Source organism: Branchiostoma lanceolatum, chromosome 15 (genome assembly GCF_035083965.1).
Source record: "Branchiostoma lanceolatum isolate klBraLanc5 chromosome 15, klBraLanc5.hap2, whole genome shotgun sequence".
In the NCBI taxonomy this organism is placed as follows: domain Eukaryota; kingdom Metazoa; phylum Chordata; class Leptocardii; order Amphioxiformes; family Branchiostomatidae; genus Branchiostoma; species Branchiostoma lanceolatum.
In genome coordinates, this window is record NC_089736.1 from 7,180,467 (window position 1) to 7,194,210 (window position 13,744).

The window sequence follows — 13,744 nt, forward strand, 5'->3', positions numbered from 1 at the left end:
CGAAAACGTGTTTCCCACATGGAATGTATGGCCCTTGTATCGCACATAAATGATACGGAAACACGAACCTTTGCCAGGTCGTGTGTTACACGCACACTGGTCGTAAATCTGACTTACCATGTCGCACAACCTTGTCGTCAGAGATCGTCTCCTGAAGACTTATAGGAACAGAATGTCACAAGTCGGCTGGAGACCGCTCTTGATGTACAAACCGAACGGTTTGCCGTGTGTGCCCGCCTTTCGTACGAGTCAATACACTTCGGTACTACAGCCCTTCGGTATAACCAAGGGGCGTAGCTCTAATGGGAAAGGGTGTGCATGAGGTTTCTAGGAACACCTTGCGAAAAAAGACTTTGAACGTATCGTATATTGAGTATGACAAGTTGAGAGGATAACATTATCAGCTCACGATCTGTTACGGAAATTCCCAAGAAATGCCAAGAAAACATGAATACCATATAGCCAAAAAAATGTAATTCCCAACTGTATATAAGGGGTGCACTGAATTCCAAGAGCTGGTAACTCGAATATGCATAGAAGCACTGATATATTCTATGTACTAAGTGTGTCCTGGTCGTGACTGCACACAGTCCAGTGCCATCATCAGCATGCAAATCAGGTAATATCGCATCTTAGTTTAAATCCATCCTATGTACCGCTATATAGCCACCATGCAAATGCATTTCATGCCTCCTGTAGCTAAAGAAAATGCCATTGTTTTCTGCATAACAAATCTTACCCACCAAGACATCCATATTTTTCCAACATTACATATTGTACAAATGTATTTTGTATCTACAATAGGTAAGAATACGATTCCCTGTTTCGAATGTTGTACTCGAATGTTGAGCTTGTATAGTCTATGACAGGTGTTTTTCAATAAAAAGATGCATCCAATATATTCTGTGTTATTCGGTCTACTCCGTATAAAACAGAGCTTACTGTCACTATACTGCTGTGCTAACTAAATACTAGTATGAAAGAAAACAAATTGGATATAGGAACATTTGGCTAAATTAAGAGGCATCCTTGGACTGACATACAGCAACATGTGTTACTTCGCCTACCCCTTTCACACCCCCACCCAAACGGCACAGCTGTCAAAACTGACAAAACTTTGCCAGTTGTTTGAAAGGGTCCGAGGGTCACATAGCAGGCTACGGAGGCCGAGGCTCTTTTGGGTCCCCCATCGCGAGTGTCAGTCTTAGTGAGTGACACGTCGGGAATCACGTGGTGTTGTGATATGTGATCGTGCCGCGTCGCTTCCTTGCAATATAAATCTCAGATGTTCGGCGCGAACTAAGAGGTTCCATGTGTATCTGTTTACCGTAGCCCTTTGCGTTTCTTGTCCGCCAGGTGGGTTTGGGTTCGGTATAATCATTAACAAACTTGGAGTGTTTTCTGGGTCCAGGGACCATTCAGGTCTGTGTGCATTGTAGGCGGGGAAAGAACATACAGAGTGTAGGCATATATGAAAAGATATTCAGAACTAAACTACGCACAAAAAGTTCGGAAACTTAAATTTGGTTGATCATATCTCCGTTGTTTTTTTACCGATTTTGATGCATTATATATCATTATAAAGCTTGTGTGATTCCCTGTTCTATGATACCAAACTTATTGTGATTGAAAACCCACGGAACAAGTACCAGGACTAATAACGTGAGTGGGTCACGGAGAAAAAGTGCCCAAAATTCCCTGTTGGTGTCATGCGCGCGCTGTGACATCCTATCGGTTTGGGCGCGGATGATGATTCAATAGACTGTTTGCTCAGGTTCTAAGGTTATTTTTAGAACACAGACCATCCAAGGTTATTTCTAGCACACAGAACATCCAATGTTATTTTTAGCACATCGAAGATCCAATCGTTTACACCACATAAACACCTGCGTCCTGCAACGGTATCGTCATCAACAGGTGTTATTTTTTGTTATTGTTTCACAACAAACATTGGGGTATGGGGAGGCATAACCTCCAGGGGAAAGACAAGACTTGTACCATGAACCCTCAATGCAGAAAGATATCGTGACGCAATACTTGATCCGGTGGCCATCCCATTCCTCCATAACATGGGGCCGAATTCCTTGCTGCAAGATGATAACGCCCGCCCACACCGGGCAGGGATCATCGCCGACCATCTCCAGCATGCAGGTGTAGAGAGGATGGAGCCCGGACCTGAACCCCATCGAACATCTATGGGATCAGCTTGGGCGAGCTGTCCGTGCAAGAGTGACCGAGAGAACAACGCTGGCTGACCTAGGACGACTGCTGGTGGAGGAATGGGACGCTATCCCACAGCATCGCATTGCGCGACTGGTGACGAGTATGAGGAGGAGGTGCCGTGCTGTAGTGACAGCGCGTGGCTTGATCACCCGTTACTAAGACTCCTAGCTAACCCATTACTAAGACACAGATTGTTGGTTTTGATAAAGAATAAACTTAGCTTTCATGAATGTGTCTTGTTTATTCTTGTTGATTTTTCACAATACCCTCGTACAGAAGTCAATATCAACAGAAGAATATGTACGGAATAGCATGTTTGACTATAGTAAGGTAATCTGGGCACTTTATTTCTTCGACCCACTGACTTTGGCAGGCCTGATGCTCGTTTCATGAACTTGCAATCACAATAAGTTTGGTATCATGGGAAAGGAAATCAAATAAGCTTTTAAATGATGTGTAATACATTGAAATCAGTAAAAAAATAACCGAAATATGATCGACCAAAGTTAAGTTTCCGAACTTTTTGTGCGTAGTTTATATGTGTACGTTTGCTATACAAATTTTACTTGAAGAGTTTACTAGTTAACGTTCTGGGACCATACAGGTTTGTGTATATTGAAGGCGGGGAAAGGGCATACTATAAGTGTAGGTATATATGAAAAGGTATTCGGAAGTACCTGTGTACGTTTGCCATACACATATCGGATGATCCGTAACAATTGTGCTGACAGAGATCTTTTTGTGGTATGTGGAGAACCAGCTTGATGAAATGTTTGAGAAAAATGGTCGAGTCAGATCATGCAGCGCTGCAATTCACTTCAAGTCCCAGTCCTGTGATCTTTATTGACACAACAAAAGTACAGCGACTTTTGTGAAGGTCTTCTACAACTGTACATGCAAACACACGAGTATACAAAGGGATTAACCTACATACAAGTATATAGATAATCCAACATGTTTTTGCTTTGACGTTTCGAGCAACACACATGCACAAAACTTGAACAGAAAAAAATATCTATAATGTTATAGTGATACTGTCCGGTTTGGCAAAGGCAAATTTTAATGAATAAGTTGATTGGATTTGTAGAATATCATACGTAAGAGCAAGATCATCAGAGTGACTGGATACACAAATCATACTTAACACAGCAGTATTTTGTCGTCTCCTGACTTAAATCTAAAACTTTATGGTATCTGGTTTACGTAGTGAGATGCTCTCTCGCGACTGTTTATGTAACTGCAGCTGCCAAATGTAGCCGCCGCTGTGGACTTATTCAAAGAACACGAAAACCATACTACCTCACAGAGATACAACATTACTAAACCCCTAACGTGCCAAACTTAAATCCAGTCTGCACATCAGAAACCAGACTGTTTTGTCTGCTATGACTATTGTGTCGTCTAGTCTAATATTTGCTTTATTTGTAACATAACAAAAAATACTATACATGGTGTTATTACCATAAGCAACGTCTCCTTACCAATGTAATTCTTCATAAATAATTTAGTGACAGATTTCATGTTCTTTTCATGAACATAGAAACATCATACGCATGATGAAAAGTTACACACAATGGCAAGGCAATAGGCACGACAACAAGTAATACGCTGAGAGGAAGCTTGTCCGACCGAAGTATTGCTGCCATAAACTATAAAGGAACACTTTTTGAAGCACGCGACAGATTTAAGGATCAAGGATATCGTCAAACGCAGTTGTTAGATCTCGAGGACAATTTAGTCGAAAGTCTACTGCGTAAGCTGAATATGTTACAATGCGCTGCTAGATCTACATCATGACGGTGTAACAGTAACACACAGACATTGAATGTCGTTCATTCTCGTAGATACGTTCTCGAAGTGAAAATTTCGAAGTGTCTATATCAGAGCCGTCATATCACAAGACAGCTCAAACCGCCGAACATGTCGGATCAATTCGGGGACAAGAAACCCCAGGACAACGTTTCTGATTTGGGACGAGATTTCCAAACAGTTCTGAGGAGAATCTGTGACCATTTGGCTCCTCAAGACACCCGGCAGTTGAAGACGCTTCTCAAGGAAGGTGATTGGCATTTTCAAGTAACATTCTGTGTGATAAAAAAGGAACTATCATATACGGCTAATATACGTCGATTAATAGTTTTTCTTAGTTAAATGCCTGTTGGACTACAAAGGTAGCGCGGATACTGCCTAAAAAGTATAACTGTTTACAAATTTTTCCAGTTTCTTGAGTAACCGTTATCTGCTTGTATAGTTGGGTAACCATTGTTCTTGTGTCGCTGACAGTATTTGTTGTTGTGTATCTCACTTGCATTGGTAGCTTTGTGGTCGCTGTTTTTCTCTAACGCACCCGGTTTTCAAACCCTATATATACAACACCGCAAGTGAAATTATGCACAACCTTTCATCTGTATTTATGAATGTTTTTTCTGTTCTCCAAAAGGAGTTTGATTGTTACAAAGAGTTACGTTTTTCATTCCTCTAGTTCTAAATGTTTGCCATAAATCATTTCACTCTAGATCCAATCATTTCAAGATGGTTCCCTGGTGACTTCAGCCTGAAATCGCCCTTAGAGCTCGTCCTCAAACTCCAGATGAACCGAATCATCACCGCCGACAATCCCCTCTTGCTGACGTCACTGCTTTGGCGCCTGCGCAGAGACGACCTTACCAAATTGCTTTTACAACACGCTGAGACACTCTCGGATCAGATTCACTGCGCCATGCCGTCTGAAAAGCCAGCTAAGGGTTTCCGTCAACTGGCGCTGATTCTTCGAGCAAGCATGAAGGACATCAACAGATCGACGATGGAAGCTTTCCGTAGCCACCTGGCGAGAGCTGTTGGCATTCCACCTGAATACGCTTTTCTAGATGGTATTCATCCTGACTTGGATGACAGAACTATCATGACGATTCAGATCCCGGCTTCGTGTATGGAGCGCGCTGCTTTCGTGCTTAGAAATGACGCGGTTCGCCGAGAGTTGATGACCAATGGCGTCGAGGCCATCAGGCTTTCCAGAGAAGATGAGATTCGTCTTACAGTTGAAACTAAAGATGAGGAGCCGTCTACTGCTGAAAACCTTACAGTGCTGGCTAGCAATAAATGCTGCGCAGATGTGAGGAAAGAGCTGATCCTTCAGCTTGAGGCAACAGGTGGGTTGCGCCAGGAGGTTGAAAGGCTTCGCTTGGAAAATTCGAGGTTGCAAAACTACCACGACGCGAGCCTTGGACGGGAATCAAACCTGAGAAAGATGCTCCAGGACAGACTTACAAAATCTGAGGAGGATGCAGAAGCGATGAAAATGCTTACCAAAAAGGTGGAGGACAGTCTGAAGAAGAAAGAGTGCCTGGAATCAGAAATTGCTGACTTAAGGAAGCTGGTTACCAAAACCACCCATATTGATCTGTCAACACCACTTAAGAACGCGTTCGGAGGAGTTGGTAGCTCCGGTATTCATACGCAAAGTGCAATAGGTAAGCTGTGAACTGTTAACTGGGATTAGGGTTAAGTGTTACAATGTCTTGCTGGAGACAAATAGATCTGTTTGGTTTGGGTTACCCTTTTCTTTTTCAATAGAGTCTGGTCTCAGGATACAGTCGAAACTTATCCGAGCAACAGCAATCATGTTCTGATGCAAGCTGTCTATATGTTGTGTTCCTTTATTGTAGCAAGTCATGATACATCATTTATAACATTTGTAAATTCTTCTTCAGGAAAAGATGGAGAGACAAAAACAAAGCCACGTGCACAGTCACAAGCAAAGGCCAACCAGAGCCGAGTGTCACAACCGAGCGGACGACATAACACTTCATTGTAGTGTTATTCCTGTAGTGTTGCTATTCTCATAACTCTTTAACTGCATACAAAAGAGGACAGCACATTGTAACTACTGTATATCTTAATCAGTTACTACTACTGTTTTAAAACTGTGATTATGTATACATTCAAATACTAATGAAAGGATAGCAATGTGTCTGTATTAGTTTACATACTATCAGGTTTATGACAAACATATTGACAACAATATACAGTACAAAAGACTGACGGTTGATGTATAGCACATGCGTATCATCATAATATCAATGAGGTTTCATCTGGTATTACATACATCACATCTGGTATTACATACATCTGGTATTACATACATAATTAGATACACAGGTTAAATTACAATATATGCATGCTTCATCATTATCTGGTTGAAAGGTATATGATAAATTATGCTATCACTTGTATTCTAGATATAATAATCTTAACTTACCATATGACACAATTCAAGAGAAATTGCAAGCATTTGCATTTAACCCTAGACAGAGAATTATATATCATATACACTAGTTGCATGGTCTAGGTGACCAGACTTAATTCTAATCATAGCAGTAGTGGGTCTCAAAGTCCACACACACACACACAGTACAGAAGTTCACAGTGTACAGAGACAACTAATTGTGCCCTATCATTGCAAACTTTTCGTTCTACATATCACTAGGTGATAGCACTCTGACATTAATATTATGACACTATGTTAGCATACACTTTAGACTCATTTGATCCTGCAAGGATTATGGTCCTTTCTTACTGACAAGGGTCATCACGACCTCTTAACACACGGACACACTCGCCGCACCTCTTGAAGGATCTTCCTGTTGTTGAGCGCGTAGACCACGGGGCAGACGATAGAGCTGGAGTAGGCAAGCCACATGACCAGAGTCTGCACCCACAGCGGGAGGCCGTAGCCTCCTCCACCCACGATGAAGACGTAGGGACCCCAGCAGGCAAAATGACTGCCAATGTAGATAACAGCTAGAAAATGGAAGAGAATAAGAAGGAAATTAGTTGTGAAGACTTAATTGCCATCACCCTTTGATACTATTTTTGTTTCGGTTGCCTTTGTCTCCTGCAAAGATTGGTGCCAGACTAGTATGAAAAGTATATGTCAAAGCAAGGCTGTCCCAGGTACTGAATGGTTTCCAATGAGAGGACTGTCCCAGGTACTGAATGGTTTCCAATGAGAGGACTGTCCCTGGTACTGAATGGTTTTCAATGAGAGGACTGTCCCTGGTACTGAATGGTTTTTCAATGAGAGGTCTGTTCTTGGTACTAAATGGTTTTCAATGAGAGGGCTGTCCTTGATACTGAATGGTGTTCAATGAAAGGACTGTCCCTGGTACTGAATGGTGTTCAATGAGAGGATTATCCTTGGTACTGAATGGTTTTCAATGAGAGGACTGTCCTTGCGACTGAATGGTGTTCAATGAGAGGACAGCCCTTGGTACTGAATGGTGTTCAATGAGAAAACTGAGAGTTTTCTTTCCAAATGATAAAGCATAAGACATAATCCATATCAAAATCGAACATATTCAATTGGCGTATCTTATTATCTGGATGTGTAACTTTTATTGATGTGCTCAACTTAGTGATTTGCTGTTGTTACTGAATGTTTGAAAAGAAACTTAACTTTAGTCTCTACTTACCAGATAGGGCTATCTTCCTTTGTATCTTGTGGTTCTCTCTGTCTTTCCGGTCTTTCTTCCGCGACGTTTCAAGATTATCCAAAACCCTTCGACGTCCGTCTGGGACAAGATGAGTATCTCGGGAGGTTTGGGTGGTGAAAACCGAAAGACCTGTGATTCCCTCCGTGACGAACTCTGATGGCTCTGCTCTCAGCTGCGACGACTCGCCACGGATTTGGTCAAAACTGCCGTGTCTGTTGCTCTTCACAATTGTGAGAAACGCCTGGGACTCATGTGGCTTCTTTTTATGTCTCAACATCGGTGAACTGTTGATATTGCCACTTGTCTGTGGAGACAGTTCTTCCTTGTCTGTATTTAGATTTGAGGGACGATCACTGTCATGCTGTTCAACTGATGTGGTACCCTGCTGTTGTTTGGCTGTATCCTTTGCGGGATCCACTTGCACTGCATCTTGTGAATGGCATGAACTAAGTTGGCATTCAATGTCGTGATCTTTATGCAACCCCACAGACGTTTTCTCTGTGGCAGCCACAGTCTCATCCAGTGGTGCCGTGGCATTCCCTCTCAGGAATTTTCTCGGAATGGAAAGTCTCTTGGAAGGTTCGACAGCCGTCTGCAGTGTAGCCGAACCGCGGACTTCGGTCCCCTTGTCCCTCCAGGCTTTCAGCTTCCTGTGATTCTGTCTTACAAACTTGAAGATGGCCGTGTAGCAGTAGAGGATGGCTGTAGATGGAACCGCAAGTCCGAGAAATATGCAGGTCAGACGGTAGCTGAGGACAGTCCAGTCTGGAGAGCAGTGGAAAGTTCCTTGATGATATTCGTACTTGGACCAACCAACCAATGGAGGTAGACCGTACAAGGCACTGAACAGCCACACGACAGCCAGGATGATCTTCAACCGGAGACGGGACAAGACGTCCGCGTGGGGTTTGCAGATGACAAGATAGCGATCGATGGAGACGAGGGAGAGAAGCAGCGTTGTCAACAGTGGGAACATCGTCGATGTGAAGCCGTTTATCTGAAAAAATAAAGAAATCTTTGTTTCACTCATAGGGGTCAAGTGAATGGAGATACAATCAGTATCTTTGTTATTATTTTGTCTGACATTACCTCTTCACTCATGACCTCAATGAAAAGCAGCCTGCAGGCCGATTTGGGTTTCTCATGAATAAAGGTCCAATTAAAACCCAAAAAATGCAATATCGTCTACATGTACACAAATATATCACAAAAGATGATCTATGTCTTAATACATTGTATACTTAAAGAGGAATAGCTATAACCCAATGAGTATTAAAATGTCTTGTAGATAAACAAATCAGGTATAATATAAGCAGAACTATGAAATGATAGCATGCTGGCTCACGTTTCACGATGTCTTGTTTGCAAATATCGTAATGTGTCATAATTAGACGTTTACTGACTGGGCCATGGCACAGCAACAAGTTATTTGCTTCTCAGTGTATATCTTTACATAGTGTAATTAGCCGTTCCCTGTCAGAGTCGTGGTATATTTGGTCATCACTATTCTAGTTAACGCACTTTTGAGATAAAAATTATCATCTTAATGTGAGCGTACTGTAATACCCTCTAGAGAATTCGCTGTAAATACAGAAAATATAATATTAAGCCAAGGAACAAGGAGGATAGCTTAAATGCCAGATCCATGGCTCCAATATCTTTAAAAACATGTGTTAGAACCCCACTGAATGATGATAAAGAAAAGACTAGGCAAGGATCTTCATGTCTATTTGCGCTGAGATTGTTTTACCTCAATAGTGGATTATTGGGCATGCGAATGGAATTTACAATGCTCAGGTATTAAGTGTACATGGCATTGAAGAGGGAAATGCACATTTGATGATTGTAATACCAAAATGGTGTCTGATAGTTAATTTACAGAGAAAAAAAGAGATATTATGTACATCTTGGAAAGGAGAAACCCAGAATGTACTCACCATACACAACGCTGTGGAGTCCTTTACAGCAGTCCCTCCATCAATCAGAGACAGCAGGGTGATCGGCTCACAGATGACGCTCAGTCCAAACCCAGACAACGCCATGTTCAGTACGAGTAGCGAATGGTTGCTCTTCAACATCACTTTTCTTTGCAGCATCGTCACAATCACCAAGCCGTTAAGAACGACAGAGACAACCATTATAATCACGAGAGAGGTCACCGCCCCATACCTGTTGAATGTGGATGTCTCCATCGTTGAGGACTCGCTGACAGTAGTTGCAAACGATGGAGTTGTGAAATTGCAAGATGGCCCATTGGTTATGGTGGAGGATAAATAAGTCTCAGAACAGGGCATGCCAGTCACAGTGGACATGTTGAAGATCTTGACAATAATATCTGCCATCGAAAGTTAATGACTCACTCACTCTCTCCCATAGCTTAGTCAGCCGTCGGGGCAGCATAGGTTTCTGTGAAGGCTCTCCACTGCTGGCGGTCTTCCACCAGTTTGGTCATCTGGTTGACTGAATGACCGGTCCACTCCTTTAGATCTGAGATCCACGACCGACGGGGACGTCCCCGCGGCCGCGCACCCTCCGCTTTTCCCTGAAGGATTGTGTATGCAAGAGTGCCTTTCGCCCTAGACACATGTCCGAACCACTGCAGTTTTTTCTTTTTAACCAAGGACAAGAAACTGTCAATGACTGGCAGTCAAATAAACAATCTAGTAAGGTTCTGGAGGAACTGCTGCACACGTCTGTCCCTGTGGCATGTCCTGTATGTACATGTAAAGCTGTGCATCTCCAGTACTTAATCTCGCACTTCCGTTATGTCAACATTGCATAACCTTAATTGCATGAACTTGAGTCTATAGTGACTGATTTAATATTTAGACTACATGCATACTATACACAGCCATTGTCCAGGTGAAGAAAAAGGGACCATATTGATATTATGACAATCAAGCTCTTTCCCTGTATCAAGTTTGCTTTTCTGAGAATAAAAAGGTACAAAAGGGTTTGTGATATGATGAGTGCTGAAGTTATGACAAAGTTTCATACACAACATAAGCTATTAACCTACTCCAAGCTGCCTTTCTCTGTAACCAATAAAGAATGGGGTGCCAAACGGCTGCTTCAGTATGCTAAAGGTTAAAACACCATGTTCCATATTTGCTTACGTCAATAACTATTCATAACTCGTCACACAGCTGACCAATCCAACCGTCTAGAAGACTCTTACTTTATCCATTCTGAACTTTTCTTGCATAACTATTCAGTGCTGTGCACACCACACAAACACATTCTACGGATGCCTCTAATGATTTGTTTGTGAGTCAGTGCATAAACCACGGGACACACGATAGTACTACAATAGGCCACCCACATCACCAGAGTCAGGGCCCATGAAGGGAGCCCCTGCACAACTCCACCAAAAATGATGGTGTACGGCAACCAGCAAGCAAAGTGCGTCAGGATCAGTATGGCCCCTGGAACAGAAGAGGATACATACTGGCTGTGCTGCATATTTCAGTTGATGAATGCAATTCCAGCTACATTGAAATGCATCAGGCGAGTAGTATAGTCTCTTGGCTCCAGATAAATCAATTTGGGCCGCCAGGTTACAAACCCAACACACTAACCACAAGGCTAAAAGATCTGGACAAGTTACACTGTTACAACATGCAAGGTTTTGTCTGGTCGTGATATGTTGTAGAAGGCAAAGTAATGCACAGAAGGCTACATAGAGAAAACTATTGTGTGATACAAAGCAGGCTGATATTCTAGGATCAGAAAGGCAAATAAAGTAACATATAATTTCTTCTACAAAAGAATGCCTGATACATACTGTCAGACGAGTATAATGTTAAATACCTACCAGTAAGGGCCACCCTTCTCTCTATCTTTTGCTGTCTTTCTCTGCGATACTCATTTTCTCCAGGACTCTGGCTCCGATCCAGTTCTCGGTTACTACTGGACATGCTGAGATTTCTTGAAGAACTTCTAACATCCTGATACTCATCAGAAGCAAGAAGTGGCTCTCCTGACATGTGCGATGTAAAAAGCGTGCTTGTAGCTGCAACCCTGTAAAATTTTTCTTCTTCCTTTCTTTGGTTTGAATGTCTCGGATAGTGTCCCTCAATCTTGTCACGCTTTGGTACCGAGAGGTAGTCTCTCCCTTTGGCCCAGGCCAATTTTGCTGGGCCGAGTTTTGCCTTATTTTCAGTTACAGACGAAACTGCTGTACAGCTGGTGTCTTTACAGTGTTCGCGAAAAGAAGACGACACCAGGTCTTCATCTTCTATTGAATCTGAGTCATGGCAGCTGTCATACCGTTCGACAACGATAGTGATCCGACGCTTGCTCGCATTGTACTGTCCTTGTCCTAGACCCTGTTTATTATCAGAGAAATTGATGGCAGGAGGATCTAACCTTTTGTTCTCTGTGAGAGACATCTTCACTCTCGTGGAAAGCTGCGGTTTGACGTTGTTACTTTTTGAAAAGAAACAATTTTGAGAAGTACTAGGTATGGAGTGCAAAGCACTTGAGGGGCGACTGTTTGAGCTATGAACCTCTCTGCCGTGGTCCCTCCAAGCATTTAACCGTCTATAACTCCTTCTGACAAAAATGAAGATTGACATGTAACAAAACAATATGATGAGACTTGGTACCACTAAACCGATGAAGGCACAAGTCAGACGATAGCTGACAATGCCCCAGTCAGGAGAACAATGGAAGGTTCTGGGGTGGTATCTGTAACGCGACCAGCCGAAGAATGGGAAAAGTCCGCCCAGGCAAGAGAACATCCACACACAGGTGACCACAAGCTTCAGCCGGAAGGGGGACAGTTTGGTGGGGTAGTGGGCAGCCTTACAGATGGCGAAATAGCGATCAATGGAGACGATGGACAGGAGCATTGTTGAGCAGATTGGGAAGGTAACGGATGTAAAGCCATTTACCTGGGAAGTAAAGATGACTTTTGGTTAAAACGACGACATCATTAAGGACTTTCAACATCATTGTTGCTCACCTTGTAGCGTGTAGTGGCACCTAGGGCAAGTTTCCTTGCTGTTTATACAGCAAAGTATTTTTTACAGCAAGGGGTTGCTATCTCCTTTAACATGCTCGAGTCACCTCCTTGAACACGGGACCCCCGTTTTATGTCCCTTTCGAAAGATGTGTGCAGCCCCAACTGCCCCAAGATGTCCTTCCCAGGATTTGAAACAGGGTCTCCCAGTTAGCAACTAATCGGAACTAGGAGCTCAACTGTGAGGTTCCTACCAGTTGAGCTACAGGGACATCCCAACATCTGACATGCCTTCATTCAATTCACCGTGGTCTCTGCATTTGGTAACCTTTCGAGATTATCTTTTATTCACACAGCTTCTAGATTTCTATATCAAACATTTTATTATTCACCATGTTTCCTTATACGTCATGAACAATGAGAGATTCACTTTTTTTCTGAGCAAAGAATAGCTTGTTTTTATCTATGAACATTACACAATAGGAAAGACTCCTTGGAAAATGGAATAAGAGGCATTTCTAATTATATTCTTGTAGGAAGTAACTGTACATGTACCTACCATACATAGTGGCATTGACCCCTTCAGCGTTGCTCCATTGTCAAAGACAGACAAGATGGTCAGCGGCATACAGGCGACGGTCAGGCCAAGCTCGGACAGCGTCATGTGCAGGATCAGCGTGGAGTGGTTCGTCCTCAGGACCGTCTTTCTACGAAAGATCACCACGATCACCAGGACGTTCAGGACGAGGGACGCCACCATGATGATAATGAGTGCAGCAGTCTTTCCATGCCCGGTGGTTGCGACGTCAGAGGGTTCAGTAACGTTTTTCAGAGATGTTGGAGTACTCAAACTTGGCGACTCTGTCAGATTCATTGTCACAGTCCTTAATCATTAGGATAAGGACTTTTAGTGAGAGCAAAGTACGGCAATTGGCAGAATGAAGTGTTAATCCATACCACAATTTTATGTTGTAACCACGTGCCGTGTGATGCCTGGTCAAGTACTTCAGTTCGGGTCAAGCTCAAAACTACAGCACCAGCTCGGGCAGTTCTATCGTACGGGCAA

The 13,744-nt window shown here is 42.8% G+C and overlaps 3 protein-coding genes and 1 long non-coding RNA gene across 4 annotated transcripts in view; 1 reads left to right on the forward strand and 3 right to left on the reverse strand.

Annotated features, from left to right (window-relative positions):
- The window catches only part of LOC136449276 (dipeptidyl peptidase 4-like), a 33,184-nt gene extending 32,896 nt beyond the window's left edge, over positions 1 to 288 (reverse strand). Inside the window, exon 1 of the mRNA XM_066449244.1 lies at positions 118 to 288. Coding sequence (XP_066305341.1) covers positions 118 to 120 — 3 coding nt within the window. The 5' untranslated portion in view covers positions 121 to 288. The remainder of the gene's footprint in view (positions 1 to 117) is intronic.
- A 4,938-nt stretch (positions 289 to 5,226) lies between these two features.
- On the forward strand, positions 5,227 to 6,395 carry LOC136420859 (uncharacterized). The gene is made up of 2 exons (XR_010753334.1): positions 5,227 to 5,693; positions 5,934 to 6,395. It is a non-coding gene; the product is annotated as an uncharacterized lncRNA (long non-coding RNA).
- On the reverse strand, positions 5,855 to 10,771 carry LOC136420858 (uncharacterized). Its single transcript, XM_066407970.1, has 3 exons — positions 9,653 to 10,771; positions 7,695 to 8,712; positions 5,855 to 7,023 (listed from the first exon to the last, which is right to left on the reverse strand). The coding sequence occupies exons 1-3, from the start codon at positions 10,055 to 10,057 to the stop codon at positions 6,812 to 6,814; spliced, it is 1,635 nt and encodes a 544-aa protein (XP_066264067.1). The 5' UTR covers positions 10,058 to 10,771; the 3' UTR covers positions 5,855 to 6,811.
- A 1,102-nt stretch (positions 10,772 to 11,873) lies between these two features.
- On the reverse strand, positions 11,874 to 13,666 carry LOC136421087 (G-protein coupled receptor 52-like). Its single transcript, XM_066408235.1, has 3 exons — positions 13,238 to 13,666; positions 11,985 to 12,610; positions 11,874 to 11,907 (listed from the first exon to the last, which is right to left on the reverse strand). Exons 1-3 carry the CDS (start codon positions 13,550 to 13,552, stop codon positions 11,874 to 11,876), a joined length of 975 nt encoding a protein of 324 aa, XP_066264332.1. The 5' UTR covers positions 13,553 to 13,666.
- Positions 13,667 to 13,744: the final 78 nt, after the last annotated feature.

What these genes read in the sequence shown, in the direction of transcription:
- LOC136421087 (XM_066408235.1), bottom strand. Translation starts at nt 13,552, where the DNA reads ATGAATCTGACAGAGTCGCCAAGTTTGAGTACTCCAACATCTCTGAAA. An exon ending in GGTCAATGCCACTATGTATG is followed by an intron (nt 12,611 to 13,237) that starts GTAGGTACATGT and finishes TTTACTTCCCAG; the next exon opens with GTAAATGGCTTTACATCCGT. An exon ending in ATCACTATCGTTGTCGAACG is followed by an intron (nt 11,908 to 11,984) that starts GTATGACAGCTG and finishes AACACTGTAAAG; the next exon opens with ACACCAGCTGTACAGCAGTT.
- LOC136420858 (XM_066407970.1), bottom strand. Translation starts at nt 10,057, where the DNA reads ATGGCAGATATTATTGTCAAGATCTTCAACATGTCCACTGTGACTGGC. An exon ending in ACTCCACAGCGTTGTGTATG is followed by an intron (nt 8,713 to 9,652) that starts GTGAGTACATTC and finishes TTATTTTTTCAG; the next exon opens with ATAAACGGCTTCACATCGAC. An exon ending in AAGGAAGATAGCCCTATCTG is followed by an intron (nt 7,024 to 7,694) that starts GTAAGTAGAGAC and finishes TCCATTTTCTAG; the next exon opens with CTGTTATCTACATTGGCAGT.